This window comes from Salminus brasiliensis, chromosome 20 (assembly GCF_030463535.1).
Source record: "Salminus brasiliensis chromosome 20, fSalBra1.hap2, whole genome shotgun sequence".
In the NCBI taxonomy this organism is placed as follows: domain Eukaryota; kingdom Metazoa; phylum Chordata; class Actinopteri; order Characiformes; family Bryconidae; genus Salminus; species Salminus brasiliensis.
This window is the reverse complement of record NC_132897.1, coordinates 6470244-6486927: the sequence shown is the minus strand read 5'-3', so window position 1 is coordinate 6486927 and position 16684 is coordinate 6470244. Positions and strand designations below refer to the sequence as shown.

Here is a 16684-nt window from a genome sequence, read left to right as displayed (position 1 = left end):
AAAACACTGATATTAGAATAAATACTAAAAAAAACATTCTTACAGCAAGTCGTGGTTTTCCATCACGGTGTTCATTAGCTCTCCTCATGGAGTCTAGTATTATTTAGTTCTCCTCAGATCAACACCTGGTTTGGTGGTAAATCAGTGCTTAATGATGGTAAATCAGGTGAACTGCTGCTGCTGCTGCTGCTGCTGATGGAGTTGGACTGGGGGGCGTTCAGGAGAAACCTGGAGGAACCGAGCTCTGTTCTTCAGACTAGCTTACAAGATCTCATTACTTTCTTCAGAATGAGAAGCTCTTGTATCTATTTACTGTATTTATGTTTCCCTGCATCTGTTTTAATTAATTGCTGTTGAGACAAGGGGCTTAATATTGTGCTTAGGTGCTTATAATGTCTGCACAGTACTTTACATTCGTAACCTCTTAAACTATGCAATGTTTATTTCATCCTAGGCATCATTATTGAGTAATTGCATAGTGTACAATGCAAAATGGTGGTTATTCAAATTCTACCAAGTTTGTACTATTTTGTTTACATATTAATGAAAAAAAAAAGAATAATCTAATGTAAGGGTAGCATACAGCACATGTATGTCCAGCAAAGAATGGTAGGAGTCTCCACCAGAACGTACCAGCCATAACTGCTCCATGTTTAAGATACGTTTAAGTTTTCTGCATCTTAAGCAGTGTTAAAATGAGCTAAAGCTACACATGAACAGAAAGGGGTGAAATTCCATTTTGCATTTAGGGGCAGCTGCCTAGCCAATGGTATATGGAATATATAGCTCACAGAGTCTTATTCACAGTTTATTAACCAATTAATCAGTGAAAAACACAATAAATAATATAAAAATGCACACATCTTTTATCTCTCAGTACAAAACTGAACACTGTTATCAAACTAGAAATTTACATTCATGAGAAAGTAACACGGTAACTGAGCCTCATCAGCCCATTCTCTCGCTTTTTCCACACTCTCAAACTCACACTCACACACGTTTTCAGTGTTCACAGAGACAGTTACAGTACATTCTCACTAAAGCCTTATCTCTCTCGCTCATGCATGCATGCATGCACACACCCCCCCCCCTCCCAGTCAGAGTGAGGTGTTACTCCATGCCTGTCTGATTTGTCTCCACGGCGTTCCTAACACGGATGCGGCGATGAAGAAAAAGACGAGGATCAGCCCTTTAGCCAGAGCCTGTGAGTACGGCTCACCTGCAGACAGAGACAATCACAGCACTCACTAAACAATCCTCCCCTCAATCGTATCAAAGCCTTAAAGCCGGACTTATTACTCAGTTATTAACCTCAAGACTTTTTAATCAATAACTACTATAAACAGCTCAATAACTAATCCCCCCCCCAATCTGATCCAAGTCCCTAAATGCTGAGTATCAGTCGACGCAGATCTGATCTGATCTTTGTGTTTGTATAAATAATCCAGCCCCACAATTTAGATAGGATGAGCTGCTGATTAATCCAATCAGTAAAATCCCTTAATTTCTTGTAGCAGTTTCTATAATGAGACCACGATCAATCAGCTCCCAGCTTCTTTACAACACTGCAGTCTAATCACTTCCTGTGTGTGTGTGTGTGTGTGTGTGTGTGTGTAGTGGTACACACTCTGGACTGATATCTGTTGTTGTTGGTCTACTGGTGTGTAATAACTGGTTTATAGTGGGTGAATGTGCTGTGCTGTCATTTTACAAATTACTGTTAAACACGTTCCTTCAGTTGTGTGTGTTTAGTTATATAACCTCCATCTCTTAATATTGTTCAAATAAAGATCAAATGTCCAGATGTTTAAATATGTTAAAATGGGTAAATGTTTTCATAGGATGTCCTAATGCTAAGAGATGCTAATCTCTTATTCTATATCAGCAGCTCAGAAAAGTTTTCCTCACCAGTGTAGTAGGGTGTCAGAGGGAAGGCGAGCTCAGGCCAGCACACGTCATTCCTCTGACAGTCAAACTCTGTGAAGTTAATGCTGAACCTGCAGTGGAGAAGCAACAGAAGAAAGATATGCTGAAGGTTAGATTAATTAGATTATTATGCTGCTCACATCCCAATTAACCTTTTCCAGGGTGAGAAACTGTCGCCAACCTTAACTTTAGCTCTAGTTTCAGACTTATTATTCATCATAATGAAGCCCTGTATGAACTGAAGTATCCACAGTATATTATGATGACAGCTTCTTTAGTGCTCACTTGACACATATAATTAAGTAATAACACATGCCAAGGAGTTCATAGCATGAGATCAAGGGGTCTGGTGTGTCATAAGCTCCCTGTGTAGCAAGAACTTGAAGGTAGGATGAGAAGGTACGATTACACTACAGTTTCATTATAAGTATTTACCATTTGTTTCTGAAGTAACAATACAAAAAACAGGCCTGTATCTGCGGTCTGTGGGTGGGTGGGTATCTCCCAATATTGGCAAGGGATTCCTTGACTTAACCTAGATGTAATTTATATGTCTATATCATTATTATTTCTACTATTTATTTACATAACCATTCAGCATGCCCACACCTATCATTAAGCACACTGTGATAAGTGTAAGAGCTCTAAGCAGCAGTTAAAGCTGTGATAATGATAATGTGAATGATATGTTAATGATAATGTGTAGTTTCTGTCCGATAGTAGTCCCTGGCAAAGCATTTTAATAGAACACATTGCCAAGAGAAGACTACAGTACAGACTCAATAATTGTCCTCCCACTTCCATACAAAAAACAATCTATTGCACTGATGTTGCTGCAATGTAGACTAGTCCTACTTCACCATATCTACTTACCTATACCTATATAATAAGAGAAAATCTCTGATAAACTTAATGTAGCTGGATTAGGTGTGCAATATTAGGTTGGAAATGAATCTCAGGAGAAGGCATCAGCATCCTAACTACAGTGGAATCACACTCCTAAACATGCAGACGTATTAAAGGACATCACATAAGCTCAAATGCCTACATTTAAATTGATGTAAATATTCAGACATTTGTAACCCACACTGTAGGACTTCAGAATAATATATTTAGTCATTGTGTAGTCAAAATACAGACTATTCTGAAGTAATTGAAAGAAGTTCTGTAAAGCTGCAGTCACACTAAAAAATTGATTAGCTTTCTAACCACAAAGGTTATCAGAATTACAATTAATCTGACATCAAATCTGACACTCATAACCTCTAATCAACATAATATTGCCCATGTTAAATATTTATTTATTTATTTTTATTCTTTTATTATTTTTCCCTGATCTTTCCACCTTCTGCGAAATGAAGCCAACTGAGCAACTCAAGCAAATTATAGAATCCTTCATTAATCATAACTGAGGTAAAATGTTCGATTATTTGTGATACTGATGATTTGAGGTCATATCCCCCAGCACTACATCAGACAATTATGTACTCACGAGAGCCTACTGCTACACACTGCAACATGTAGCTTCCTTTATATGTGCTAATTTATAGCCAGTAGGAAAGAAATGTCAAGAGGGTTGTTTTTGGTCACCTATAGTTTCATATATTTTGAAAAACACACTCATTATAAGCTGCTATACAAAGCCTTGCATTACAAAACCATTTGAATACTAATAAACTTTGGCTTATAGAAATGGAAGTGCCTCAATGATAAATACGCATACACAATGCGCGAAAGACAATTTGTGGCTCACCTGGACTTAGGTGGTTGAGTACTGATGGGTGTGTCAATGAAGGTCACAGAAGAGGTCAGAGGAAAAGACTGTGTCAGGTCTGGAGTCACACAGGGATTGCCGTCCACCGCATCACACTCCAAACTCCATGTGGCTTCTTTAAAACTGGAAGAACAAAAAATTGTAATGCTTTAATCTCAAAGACATTTACATATATTTACAATAGGACGTTCTGAATTAAGCAAGTGACCACGATCACTATAAATAGAGGATGAAAAGGATGAATCAGGTAGTAGTATTACTGTGTGACTGTTCATGAATATAGGTTCAATCTGAACTGATGCTATGTTTTCCTACTTGTGTAACATGATTCAAGTGTAAGACACTCTGGATAAGAGCTATTAGAGACGAAGTCATCGATCTCTATGAATTATATCAGTAATTAATAAACTAATCTATGTATGAACTATCATAGATGTTAAGCTCTATAATAAATGTTGGATTTCAATGTTGGATATTACTGTTGGATAGTCTCTGCTGTGATGACGAACTACAATTGCTTAGGTGGTCCTTTGTTACTCTTGGGGACGCATAAGTCTTCACCCTACAACTGTCACATACATCCCTCATACATTCTTTGAAGGTATTTTGAGGGAGTATGCCAGATGGTAATACCAGGCTTGCCTAAGCACAAGCTTCAATAATATGCGCTCATTCAGAGTGAGGAACTGTATCAAGGTTGAGGCTCTACCTTAACTCTACAGCTTGGATCATCTTCTGTGGCACACCTCCCACTGTCCCCATGACAATGCTCCTGATGTGGATGTTTAGATGGGCTGGAATGCCAGAGCACACGCCAGCAAAGCCCCATGAAGGTTGACTGGAGTTCTGCACTACAGCTGCAGAAAATACAGGACAGAATTAACATTTCATGCAGCACAAAAAAAAACAAACAAACAAACAAAAAAAAACACACCCCTTAATGCCATGTAAACAGATGTGAACTTTTCCTGAATTGTGTCACATTTCAGGGTGTATCAAAGATTCATAACACTTCAGGGCTTACATTCACACATTCAAAGAGACAAAATGCTACAGGATTCAGGTCAAAAGAAATAATAAAGTACAGACCAAGAATGGCCTGTAGTTACTGGATTACTCACTGCTGATTTTGGTCCAGTTGGCCTGCAAGGTGAAATCTGGCTTTCCTGACCAGGAGACCAGTGTAGCAGGAACCAACCCAGACAAGACAAAGCGGACTGTTTCTCTGTGGCAAAAGAAAAATGTCTGTTTCTGAATCTCAATCCTTTCCATGATTTTGAACTGTTCTATTTCAGTATGTCAGTTACATTTGTGTCACAAACTACCATTTTTAACAAATACTGAACCCTTAGTGATCTGAACAGTGGCGGTTCTAGGGGGGCTGAGGGGGGCCAGTGCCCCTCTCAACATGCTTGGACCCCCCTATGGCCCCCCCTTAAATTAGGCTTAAGCAGCACAATAATGTAAAAATGAATTTTCCAGCGCCTAGAAAGCAGTCTGCCCCTCTAACATAACCATTGGCCCCACACTGCCCCCCCATTATGTTGTTATGTTAAGTCATGCTTTAATAAAATGTGTTATATGAGCATCCTTAGCACTAAAAACAGTATACTGAGAGATAGCAGTTGTGTTCTGTGACTGTTTGGCACATCTGAAAAATGCATCTATATATATATACTTTTTCATCAACTCAGTTAGAAATATGGTTCTAAATATTTGTATTCTATGGCATTGCTCAAACACCCATGTGTAGACCCTTAATATTTAGGTGCACAATTAAGGCTCCATGATGAAACCTTTCACAATTCAAGCATGGGCACTGATGTTCCTTAATTACTCAAGGGCAGACCATAGGTTGCAGACCTATGTGTTGCAGACCATAGGTTAGGCAAGATGGGGTTAATTCACAACGTGTGAAAGGACACTGCCTTCATAAAGTATCACCAGCCTGCCAAAGCTTATTAAAATTAGACTGCTGTGTAAATCATCAAATTTGAACATCTGGATGCAATAAATGTACCTGAGCTGGCCGCACTGGGTGAGATTAAGCAGACTGACAGGCATTAGACATCCAGATGTGGAGTTCATCCCATACAGAACTGGCCTCAGGCCTGCTGAAGAGCACAGGCCATCTCCCACTGCACAGAGGACAACAGGGATACAATAATAAAGAAATCAATAAAGAGCTACAAAGCTATACAGGCTATAACTGACCCATCCACATAATGTAAGGTCTTACTTCACTAACTAGGTTCGTGAACTACTGTTTCCCAACCTGCCACAGCTGTAGCACTTGGGCAATAAGCAGTTCTTTGAGCTTGCGTTTGCTATATTACCTGTGTGCCAGAGGCTAAGTGGAGCTCTCTCTATGACTCCAGTGGTAGAGTCCAAAGACCCACCAATGACAGGCCTTCCAACTTGATAACCTGAAAAGAACCCAGAAAATCAATGGATTTATTGAAGGAAAAACTATTTGAAAAAGTATTCTATCCCAGTACTTATTTATCACAAGTATTCAATGGAGCACCATCCATCATTCCAGAGAACACAATGCTGGGGGGACTAATAAAGGAATATCTTATCTTTATACCCCTTTAGCCCACACCTGGCATTAGCCATGATGCCAGTAGGTTCATGGTTATCTGTTGCAGAGAGTCCTACTCTATTGGCAATATGGGACAAGACTAGAAACTGTGTGTATATGCAATTACACTTCTGTGTCAGCAATGGGTGCAACTTAAAGTAGCTGAATGCATTTATTAGAATGGGATGTCCACAAATATTTGGACATATAGTGCGAATCAAATGCAAATGTAACAGAATACACAATTATCATATAACTGTTAACAATTAATAATTGTGTAATGTAAAAGTATAGTAAAACAACAATGAGAACTCTAGATTCTAAAGGGTTAATGTGGTACTGTGTGGAGTAGAGAAGTAGTCAGACCTGGGTTGCCAGAGTTAGGCTGAGCTGTTACATTTCCATTCACAAACACTGCAGAGTATCGGCTGGTCAGAGACACTGAAAAAAAAATGAGAAAGCGTAAATTATACAGTGTCTCAGTGGGAGAACGGTGCAACTATGCTAATCTAAGCTATGCTCACCTGCTGGACTGAGTGTGATGTTTCCAATGCGGCGGGTCACACTGATAGACGTGAGGCCGTTGCCGCTCCAGTACACTACATAACTCAAGGCAAGCACCACATTTACACACAGCTGTCTCTCAGGTACCTGTGCAGGGCCTGCTAAAACAATATAGACAACACACACCAAACAGAAGAGTCAGGGCACGACACTCAGGATAGCACTGATCACACAGAGATGCCACAGAGAAGAAAAGTGGCATGTAATGACTGTCCAGTCACTGACCAGATTCAGGTTTTGCAGGACTGGATACATATAAGCTGGTGTCTGTGATAACTTCATCCACAACGCTGACAGTGACCATTCCTGGAATGCACACAAGAACAGGGGATTATACTATGCAGGTACAACACACAGCATATCAGAAAGCAACAGCCTCATGAAAACCCACCTCCCAGCCCATCTCTCACTGCCACCGTTAGATCTGCTGGTGTAGCAGGACAGGCCTGAAGAGTCCTCGTACACACAGACTCAAAGTCCTGTAGGAACGCTACTGGAGCATTCTCTAGACATTGGCCCAGCACAGACACCTGAATAGGGACATACACAGAACACATTAGTGCATTAGTAAAGTCAGGCTGTTGGATAATTACCCCACCTCTTTCCCAACTCCCCAATTCATCCCAAAAGTATTGGATGGAGCACCATCCATCATTCCAGAGAACACAGTTCCACTTTATACCCCTCTAGCCCACGCCTGGCATTAGGCATGGTGCCAGTAGGTTCATGTTTATCTACTCCAGAGAGTCAGGAAGTAGGTGTGGAAAAAACATCTTTCAGTGTATTACAATACACACATACAGTAGATTGTTACTAACCTGTGGGATGGTAAAGTACTGGTTGTCCGTGGTGAATATAGGCTCCCCCTGGCGGTAGTTTGTGGGAGGTACAGGAGTTGCCACCTGCTGAGCCTGGAAAGATGGAGCACCCTTTGGAATTCTGCAGGAAGGGTGTTTCAACAGGAAATCATTCAACACACATTTAAAAGACTTAAAAAAGTAAAAAAAAATATCTGTTGAAATAAATCTTGAAAAATGATTTAGAGACTTAACCTACATTGTTTGACCATGGTAGAAGAGCCCCAGGAACGGGTTGTTTTCAGAGGGTGACGTAACACAGAGGAAAGGGAACCAATCAGGAGCATTGTCAGCAGACTGGGAGGAGCAGTCATACTCAGGAGCAGGAGTGACACTCCCTCCAAATGGACCAGGGAGACAGTGACCAGTAAAAAGCCACAGCAATTCTGGAGTACAGTCCTGTAGGAGAGAAACACACAGGCCTACAGCAGACAGGTCATGCACTACCTACTCGACCATTTTGGCTCATTCATCGCCTAGCGTAAATAATAGAGATAAGCAATGATTTTCTAGCCATTGTTTAGATACCCAGCTCTAGTCTGGGTGGGCCAAGGTTAAAGTCATGAGTACTATTGTTGCCAGTGGGAATTTAGAGGAGTTTTTTCTTTCTATGACATTAAACATACCTGATCACAGCAGCATCGTACATCACACTCTCCTGGTGACAGATCACATGGGCAGCGTCCCAAGGGCTGAAACACTTGATTAGGGATAACCGTCTTATTCTCTACAAAACCAAGAGAATCAAAGAATCACAATATACCTCACAGCAATAAAAAAAATCCCCATAGTTCTACACAGTGCTGCAAAATACACAGTCTGGTTTAGGACTACATATTGCCAGCACCTGGCCTATATTGATTTACACATTTAACAAAATTGTTCATAAATAAGAATTGTTGTTAACTCACAATGTTGTTAAGATGACATTTTTGGACTGATAGATAGATAGTTCTTTACTCATCTTGTGGTCTGCTCTTGGGCTAAACTGGCTAGGATGGTCTAACCTGGCCACGCTGGCAGTTGTTTCACTTGTCAATGATTTAGCAGACAGTGGAACGGCTGATTTCTAATTGTTCTGAAATCCTTTAAAATCTCTTCCCAGACTCACCTGCATCTACAGCCCTCTTTCTGAAGGCCTCAGAGAGATCTTTGGACCTGGCCATGGTGATCCTCACCACTCACTTTAATAATCAAGAGCAGACCAGACTAAACGTCTGAGGTTATAATAAGACAGGCTCCTCCAGAACCCTCTCTAACCATGTTCTTGTTATCTGCAGCTGATGTGCTGCACCTGATTCTAATTCTACACATTTTAGGTGGTAATATATGTGGGGGGTGTTCTAACGTAATCCTAATAAAAACTGCATTTATATTAAATACACTATTTAATTATTTTTTGAAGACATTTCTCTCTGGCTATTGATGACAGGGTTGTGGGTCCGATACTCTGGCTCTGCAAGCTGCCACTGTTGGGCCCTTGAGCAAGGCCCTTCACCCCCTCTGCCCCAGGGCACCGCAGCAAGGGCTAATGTTAAATATGGTTGTTGTGTCTTGTCAGTATTGTTCAAATTAAGATCAAAAGTCCATATGATTAAATAGTTTTTAAAAAAAAATTCAAAAGGTTTTCATTGGGTGTCCTATTTTTTCACATGACTCACATTTTGTGTATATGGCATAAAATGGCAAATGACACAGTGAAGAAAAGGCAGCAGCTGAGAGCTGAACGTTGCTTACCCAACACAGGGCCACCAGGGGGCAGCTGAGCATAAATCTGAGACTGAAGGATCAGTGAGGCCAGAGGAGCTTCACCAAGACAAGCCGAAACTTGCACAGTCTCTGCCACACACAGCGGCTGGGCACAGCACTCTGTCTCATTTACACACAGCTGCAGACTCCGGTTCAGGCTTAGTCGCACCAGCAGGGAACTCTGATACACAACCAAACAATGAAAGTCAATGTAAAAAGATTTTATTTAAAGTCATTGTGGAGCATTTCTATTGGTCCATTCATCATGAAATGTTGACATAATGTCATGTATAAAAGTGAAGATGCTGCAAATCGGACTTGGCCATGCAGATTTCTTCTTTACAACATCCAGAGAATTCGACCCTTCCTCTTGTCATTTTAAGACTTGACTACTATAGCTACCTTCTTGCTGGTCATCCTATGCACACTATTAGACGTCTATGATTGATCCATGAATGTTTCTAAGTTCAGCCATGTAACTCCTCTGTTATGTTCTTAACTGGCTTCCTGTAGCTGTTGCCCGCATCAGATTGAAAACCCTGATGCTGTAAAGACCAGTAGAAAAGTAAACCAGTAAAGTGGTCAAAAGCCAATCTTTACCAAAAGCCCTTCCAGCTATAAGTATGGCTCGGCTTGAACCGCCATCCTTTAAGATCAACGGAAGACAAGCATCCAGGCATTTTCTGTCCTGACACCTGACAGACTGAAGACTGATCTTCTCAGAGAGTACTTAGACGGAGTGTAGAGTATGTTCAGTATTCTGGTCTGGAAAGGTATCTTTTAGATCCTAGTCTGTACAAACTAGCTAAGGATATTAAATGTAAATGTAAGTCAGTGAAATGGAGTTGAAATGGATACAGGGCCATTGCTAAGGCTCTGGGAGTCCAGTGAACAAATGAAGAAAAACCTAAAACAGTGGTGAATGGGTGAGTACAAATCATTATCTTTCATAAATGCACTTTTTTGTGTGTTTGTCATGTTGTCTTTATCTTATGTTAAATTAATTGAATTATTTAAAACATTTAAATGTGACAAATACACCCACATAGAAAAAACTGGGCAAAATACTTGGCACTGGCAAATACTTAATCACAGTACTGTAGGTATGACAGTTTTAAAGAACCAAGTAAAAAGTAGTTTGTACCGTATGTCATTCCAGGTGACTGAAATGCTCTAAATAAAATAAAAACTCTAAATAAAAAGACATAAAACCTTTATGAGCAGTACATATATACCTTTCCAATCAGCTCTTGTGACAAATTCCATTGACTGGGAAAGGATGGAATGCAGGACGGAGGAGGGAGACGTCCTTTTGGGCAAAGAAGCAATACAAAATGAATATGCTGACCCTGTGGCTTTGTTTACAGTTTAAAGTGATCACTTATTTTATTATGTTTAGAAATGTACATAGAGATCCTGCACACAGTGGTAAAGGCTAATGATTCTGCATATCAATAGCAAAGGAAAGGAAAAAAAGAAAATGAAAGAGAAGAGGGAGACAGACAATCACAAAAGATTTTGAACCGCAATTAATGATCTAAGGTGGAGGAAAAACAAATGAAAGAAAGAAAAACCCCCATGCACTCCACCATGGCATTACCCCAACATACCAGCTGAGCATTGCAAATCTGGATTGTTCTGGTCATACCTGTTTTATTGGATGGTGTGACGCTGCTGACGGTCAGAGAGATATTAGACACGTTCCCAACCAAAAAGGCAGAGGCTCTCGGCCCAAATGTGACAAGGAATGAAGGTTGAAACACTGTAAAGTACCCAAGAAGCGACAGGTCATTGGGTGTTAAGATAAGCAAAGTCATTGAGAATGGCCTGGTATGAAATCACATTCACATTAAAACCACAAGAGTAAGTTTAAAAAAACATGTGAGTGAGTAACACTGATTATCTGATAACAATAGCATGTGCCAAGCGGTGAAATCTACACATTGCAGGTAATGAACAGCCAGGTTTTAAAGTGTTGGAAGCAGGGAAATGGTCACACATAAGAAGACACCAAATTATGATGGGTCAGAACATCTCCAAAACATCAGGCAAGTCCTGTGGGGTGTTTCCAAATGCTGTGGTTAGTACGTACCAAAAGTGGACCAAAGAAGGGCCACCAGTGACCCTGTACCCCAATACCCCAACTTACTGGACTTAAGAGATCTGCTGCTAACATATTTGCTCCAGATACCACAGTAGACCTCCAGAGGTCTGGTGGAGTCCATGTCTCATTGTGTCAGCTGTTTTAAGGAACTACACAATATTAGACAGGTGGTTTTAATGTTAGGGCTGATCTCAGATATTAGGGAAGGTAGTAAATTGTGAACAGTTCACAAAGAAAGCATTTTATTGAGATTTACCCTCTTTTTCCATCTTCAACATTACATACGAAAACTTACAGTAGTAGCACTGCAGGCAGTGGAAAAACATCTGGGGGAAATCTGAGTCATTGGCTTTGTTAAAATTATGAGTTGTTGAATCTAATTTGAAAAGAATGGTGGAATTCCCCTTTAAGCAATCATGTTTAACCTGAATTACATCAGGCGGCACATGGTTTAGAGCTCTGCCTTGTGACTGGATTCCTACAAGGGGCTTGTATTATATTTTTCTCTGTTATATTTTGAAATATTAAAAAAACACGGATTTTCACCAGATTTCATCAGAAGGTAGTGACCGGACATGTCATAATATTAATAATGCACTCTGTGTATCCAATATTGGACCACAATTAACAATATTTAGCATATATAATTTGATGTGACATAAAAAATAGAAAGGTGTGAATATCTAACAGCAAATAATTTGTAACATTTTTTATTTGACATTACACATCCTGCAAAGTGACTATTGCACATGTGCACACTGCAGTAACAACATTGAAATGACTTTTTTTATTAATAATTTTAATTATATAATTTTAGGGTTTTTTTTTTTTATAAATCAAGCTGTGAATCAATATAATGGTCTTAGGCCTACTCAGAATTATGCATGTCCAAGACTTAACCAGGACTAGCTAAGACTGAACCTGGATCTACTGAACCAGCTTGCTTTCAGCAGTTAAACCTAGGCATAATGGTAATAGGTTCAAGTGTATCTGCTCCAGAGAGTTCTATGCTATTGGCAATGCTTCTCTACATGGACTGGACATTTGTGTGTGTACATTTGCACTTATGCATCAGCAATAGGTGCAACTTAAAGTAGCTGAATGCATTCATTAGAAGGGGTGTCTGTAAACATTTGGACATATAGTGTAATGTAAAACAATGCCTCAGCTATTATGCTGTGTATTCATATCTATTACATGTATTAATGTCCTGTGATGTGGCTTTAAGAAGCACTAGATGCTATAGGTGTTTAGTTCCTATAATTTTGGCTTGACAAGTTGGGAATAACGTTGCTGACATAACAATTTAATTTGTTAATTTGGGAAATTTGATTTCCCTTTACATGTAGACTTGAAATAAACAGAAGATATAAAAAAGTGCTAAAAAGCCTGACTGGCACCAGCATAATCTGCTTTTCTGCCAATTGGATATTTCCCATCTAACCACCAGAGCTTTGATGGCGGGAGCCATTCCTAAAGAGCGCTTATTAGTGTGTCCAAACATTTGTAGACACCTACTCATCCATTCTTCTAAAATCAAGAGTATTTTTGCTCTTTTTATAGCCGTAACAGCCTCTTCCTTAAAAACCTTTACAGTAGATGCTGGGCTCAGTCTGGTTGCCTCTGTATGAGAACATTCATCTAACCTTTCTTGTTAACTTGTCGGGCTACTATAATGGGCAGAAGATGGTTCCTCTACTAAATCCTCTCAGGGTTTCTTATGCATGCTTTTAGGTAGTTCTTCCTGACACTGTGACTTTTAGTGTGATCAAGAAACCCCAGCACTGGACAGTAGAGCTGGAGAACTGCCAAACTGCTTACCAATAACCTTGAAATCAGAAAAGGCTGAATGAGCAGGTGTCTATACACCTTTGACCATGTAGTGGATCACACTGACCCTTCCTCTGTATGAACCCATGCCCTCTGTTTAACCTTTACTGCAAACATCTAAGGCTATGATCTCAGGGAAAAGCTGGTTCCTCTATTGAATATTGGTTCCTCTCAGTGTTCAGTGTTTCTTATACATACTTTCACTAATTCTTTCCCAGCTAACTTACTCATGTGGGGCTCACATGGGTGGAATGTGGGCTAAGTTTTCTACCATGTGTGCGTCATTTACATTACATTTATGGCATTTAGCTGACGCTCTTATCCAGAGCGACTTACAAGGTTACTTGTATTACAGAGGAGGGCCAGTGTAGTGTTAGGAGTCTTGCCCAAAGACTCTTATTGGTGTAGCACAGCATAGCCGCCCAGACTGGGAATTGAACCCCAGTCTCCCACATGGTGTGGTAACTCACTGGCAGGTAGTGGTGTTATCTGTCGCACCACACCAACCACGTGTGTCGTAATTAGGACCCAGTTGGGCTTCCCAAAATGGGTTCCATCGCTACAGCCCACCCTAATCTCACATGGGTCCCCTATATTCCTCATATGCAGTGTACATCTCAAATGGGGCCCATGTTCAACCCCTCCTGGTCCCCTCACTGACCCTGGTGGGACCCTGGTGGCCAAGTCATATGTGAGTTCATCATGGACAAAACTTTCGGGTTCCCATTTGGGCAAACCATACAGGCCCCATATGGGCATGTTATCTGGGTCTTGACACAGACACCCTCAGCATGATCAAGCTGTGATGTGATGGAGAAGTGGAGCTGTGGAGTGAGCTGGACTAGCGATTGTGATCCACAGCTAATCAACCAGATTGGAAACTGGATGAGCATGAGTCCACAAACATATGGACATCCTCATAGACCATTTTTTTCAGTTTAACCTTTCTTGTAAACATGTAGGGCCACTATAATGAGCAGAAGTTGGTTCCTCTACTGATTCCTGGTTCCTCTCAGGGTTTCTTATACATGCGGTCAGTGAGGTTTTCCTGACACTGTGACCTTTAGCATGATCAAGACACCACAGCCTTGGGCGCCTTGGGCTGTGGAGCAGAGGAAAATTAATACACTTGATATTTAGAAGAAACTTTAGGAGGTGTCTACAGACGTTCGGGCATGTAGAGCAGAGTCTTCCTTAGTCTTTCTTGCAGACTTGCTATCTTTTAATATTTCTTATACCCTATTTATGGCCAAAAGTATTGAGACACCTGCTCATTCACTGTTTATTCCGTAATCAAGGATAATAAAAAGAGAGTTTATCCTGCTTTTGATGGAATAACTGTCACTGTCCAGAAAGGGCTTTCTACTAAATTCTGGAACACTGCTGTGAGGATTTGATTGCAATCAGCAACAACAGAGTCGATGAGGTCAGGATGTTGGATGATCACCACCCCACCTCAATCCCAACTCCACGATTCATCCAAAAAGTACTGGATGGAGCTCCACCACCCATCATTCCAGAGAACACGGTTCTTCCACTGCTCCACAGCTCAATGCTGGAGGGCTTCGGACCCCTCTATAGCCCACGCCTGGCTTTAGGCAGCATGGTGCAGATTCAAGATTCAAGAGTTTTATTGTCATATGCACAGCCGAAACAGACAGTTACGCTGTACAATGAAATTCTTACTTTGCTGTCCCTCCATTCACCAATAGATAAAGATAACAAAAAAGAAATTAATAATAAAAAATATATACAAAATAAATAAAGTATAATAATATAAGTTGAAGTAAAAAAAAAAAAAAGAAAAATTAAGTAAACTTTTTCCTTTTTTACAATAAAAAAAAATTTAAATAAAAGTTAAATGTGCTTTTATGTGCAAGTATGAGCAAGTATGAAGAGCAGCAGCTATAAAGTGCAGGTTGCAAGTAAGAAATGTAAACAATAGTGTGCAAGTGTAGAGTCCCAATCTACCAGCAATACTTTTCTACAGGGGCATTGTGTAGGCAATGGGTGCAACTTCAGCAAAGCAGCTGAATGCATTCCTTAAAAGCATTCCTTAAAAAGCCCTGAATCACTTGTGATCCAGGGCTATTCATCCAACACCAGTAGCTGGACAGTAGGAGCTTATACTCTTGTGGCTGACTGCAATCAGATCCTTAAGGAAATGTTCCACCTTCTAGTGTAACTAGGCTTTCCCAGAAGATCAGAAAAGCTCTGTACAATGTAGAGAATCTTAATGCAGCATAAATACGCGGTTATTTACATAAACACGACTGAAATAGACAGGGTAATGAGCTAGCTGCTAGCTAGCTAGCTAAACGAGCTAGCGCATGCTTCTATTTACATCGAGAGGCCTGCCTACGGTCTCCTTGGCAACGAGGCAAAGATCTCCCTGGCAACGAGAGTGCGTTGAGCTCGCTGGCAATAATATGCTAGTGCTAGCAAGCTAACCAGGTTCATAACAGACGCACAAACGGCGCCTTATTCAGAAATTCAGCTTACCAACACTGCATGTGGCTTCTTCTTTTAAAAGCAGCACGAAGACAAGCACAGAAGCGACCTTTAAACGGAAAGATGGGCTCCCTGTTGGCATTTTAGGAGCGGGTGGGAATTTCTCTCTGTGAAAACTCTGAAAGCGCTCGGAGAAACAATCCCCGCATTATCGCCACCCTGCGGCCGGGATGACACGCTGGCCTGAGAATTTAAAGGGGAATTTTCACATTTCTGAATAAATGACATAAGTGAATAAAGCCATTCAGAGGGGTTCAGTGTGTGAAACCTACTGACTCGGATTTCGTTGGTGAAAGGAAAACAGCTGCCATCAGCACTGTCACAAAGACCTTGTATCTCCAAAATGGCAAAGATAAAAATCTTTCTCTCAGTGTAAGACAATGTAAAACAACAACAACAACCAAAAAACAGTAATAGTCCAGTAATTTGGAAGCATTTCTAACATAAATATAACATAAATAAATAAATATATATTATATTATAATAATATTATAAAATTAAAAATTAAATGTAATAAAATTATAGAATAATAATATTATATATATTATATACATATTATATATATATATATATATACAACATAAATAACAACAGCCAGATTTCAATCTAATTACTATTTTGTTATATTAAGTTAAGAATGTGTTAGTTCTATTGTATTTTCATTTTCAAACAGTAAAGTTCCAGTAAATTATGAAGGTAAATATGCTATTAAAAATGTATGCTAACACAACTGCTTTCCAAAACTATTATGTAAAAAAAAAAAGCAAAAAAAGATACAAGATTAT

The 16684-nt window shown here is 40.0% G+C and overlaps 1 protein-coding gene across 2 annotated transcripts; it reads right to left on the bottom strand.

Annotated features, from left to right (window-relative positions):
• Positions 1-795: 795 nt before the first annotated feature.
• Positions 796-16006, bottom strand: tctn2 (tectonic family member 2). 2 transcript variants are annotated; one of them, XM_072665293.1, is made up of 18 exons: positions 15891-16006; positions 11103-11216; positions 10690-10763; positions 9443-9635; positions 8332-8432; positions 7905-8104; positions 7667-7787; positions 7240-7378; positions 7074-7154; positions 6809-6949; positions 6651-6725; positions 6037-6126; positions 5721-5838; positions 4822-4925; positions 4410-4557; positions 3680-3823; positions 1909-1997; positions 796-1219 (listed from the first exon to the last, which is right to left on the bottom strand). In XM_072665293.1, the coding sequence occupies exons 1-18, from the start codon at positions 15979-15981 to the stop codon at positions 1098-1100; spliced, it is 2145 nt and encodes a 714-aa protein (XP_072521394.1). In that variant the 5' UTR covers positions 15982-16006; the 3' UTR covers positions 796-1097. The 2 variants fall into 2 exon arrangements, with proteins under 2 accessions (XP_072521394.1, XP_072521395.1); XM_072665294.1 differs by having other exon boundaries at positions 6809-6946.
• Positions 16007-16684: the final 678 nt, after the last annotated feature.

What these genes read in the sequence shown, in the direction of transcription:
- tctn2 (XM_072665293.1), bottom strand. Translation starts at nt 15,981, where the DNA reads ATGCCAACAGGGAGCCCATCTTTCCGTTTAAAGGTCGCTTCTGTGCTT. An exon ending in CCCTGGTGGCCCTGTGTTGG is followed by an intron (nt 8,433 to 9,442) that starts GTAAGCAACGTT and finishes TTGGTTTTGTAG; the next exon opens with AGAATAAGACGGTTATCCCT. An exon ending in ACCCAGTGCGGCCAGCTCAG is followed by an intron (nt 4,926 to 5,720) that starts GTACATTTATTG and finishes CTTTTGCCACAG; the next exon opens with AGAAACAGTCCGCTTTGTCT.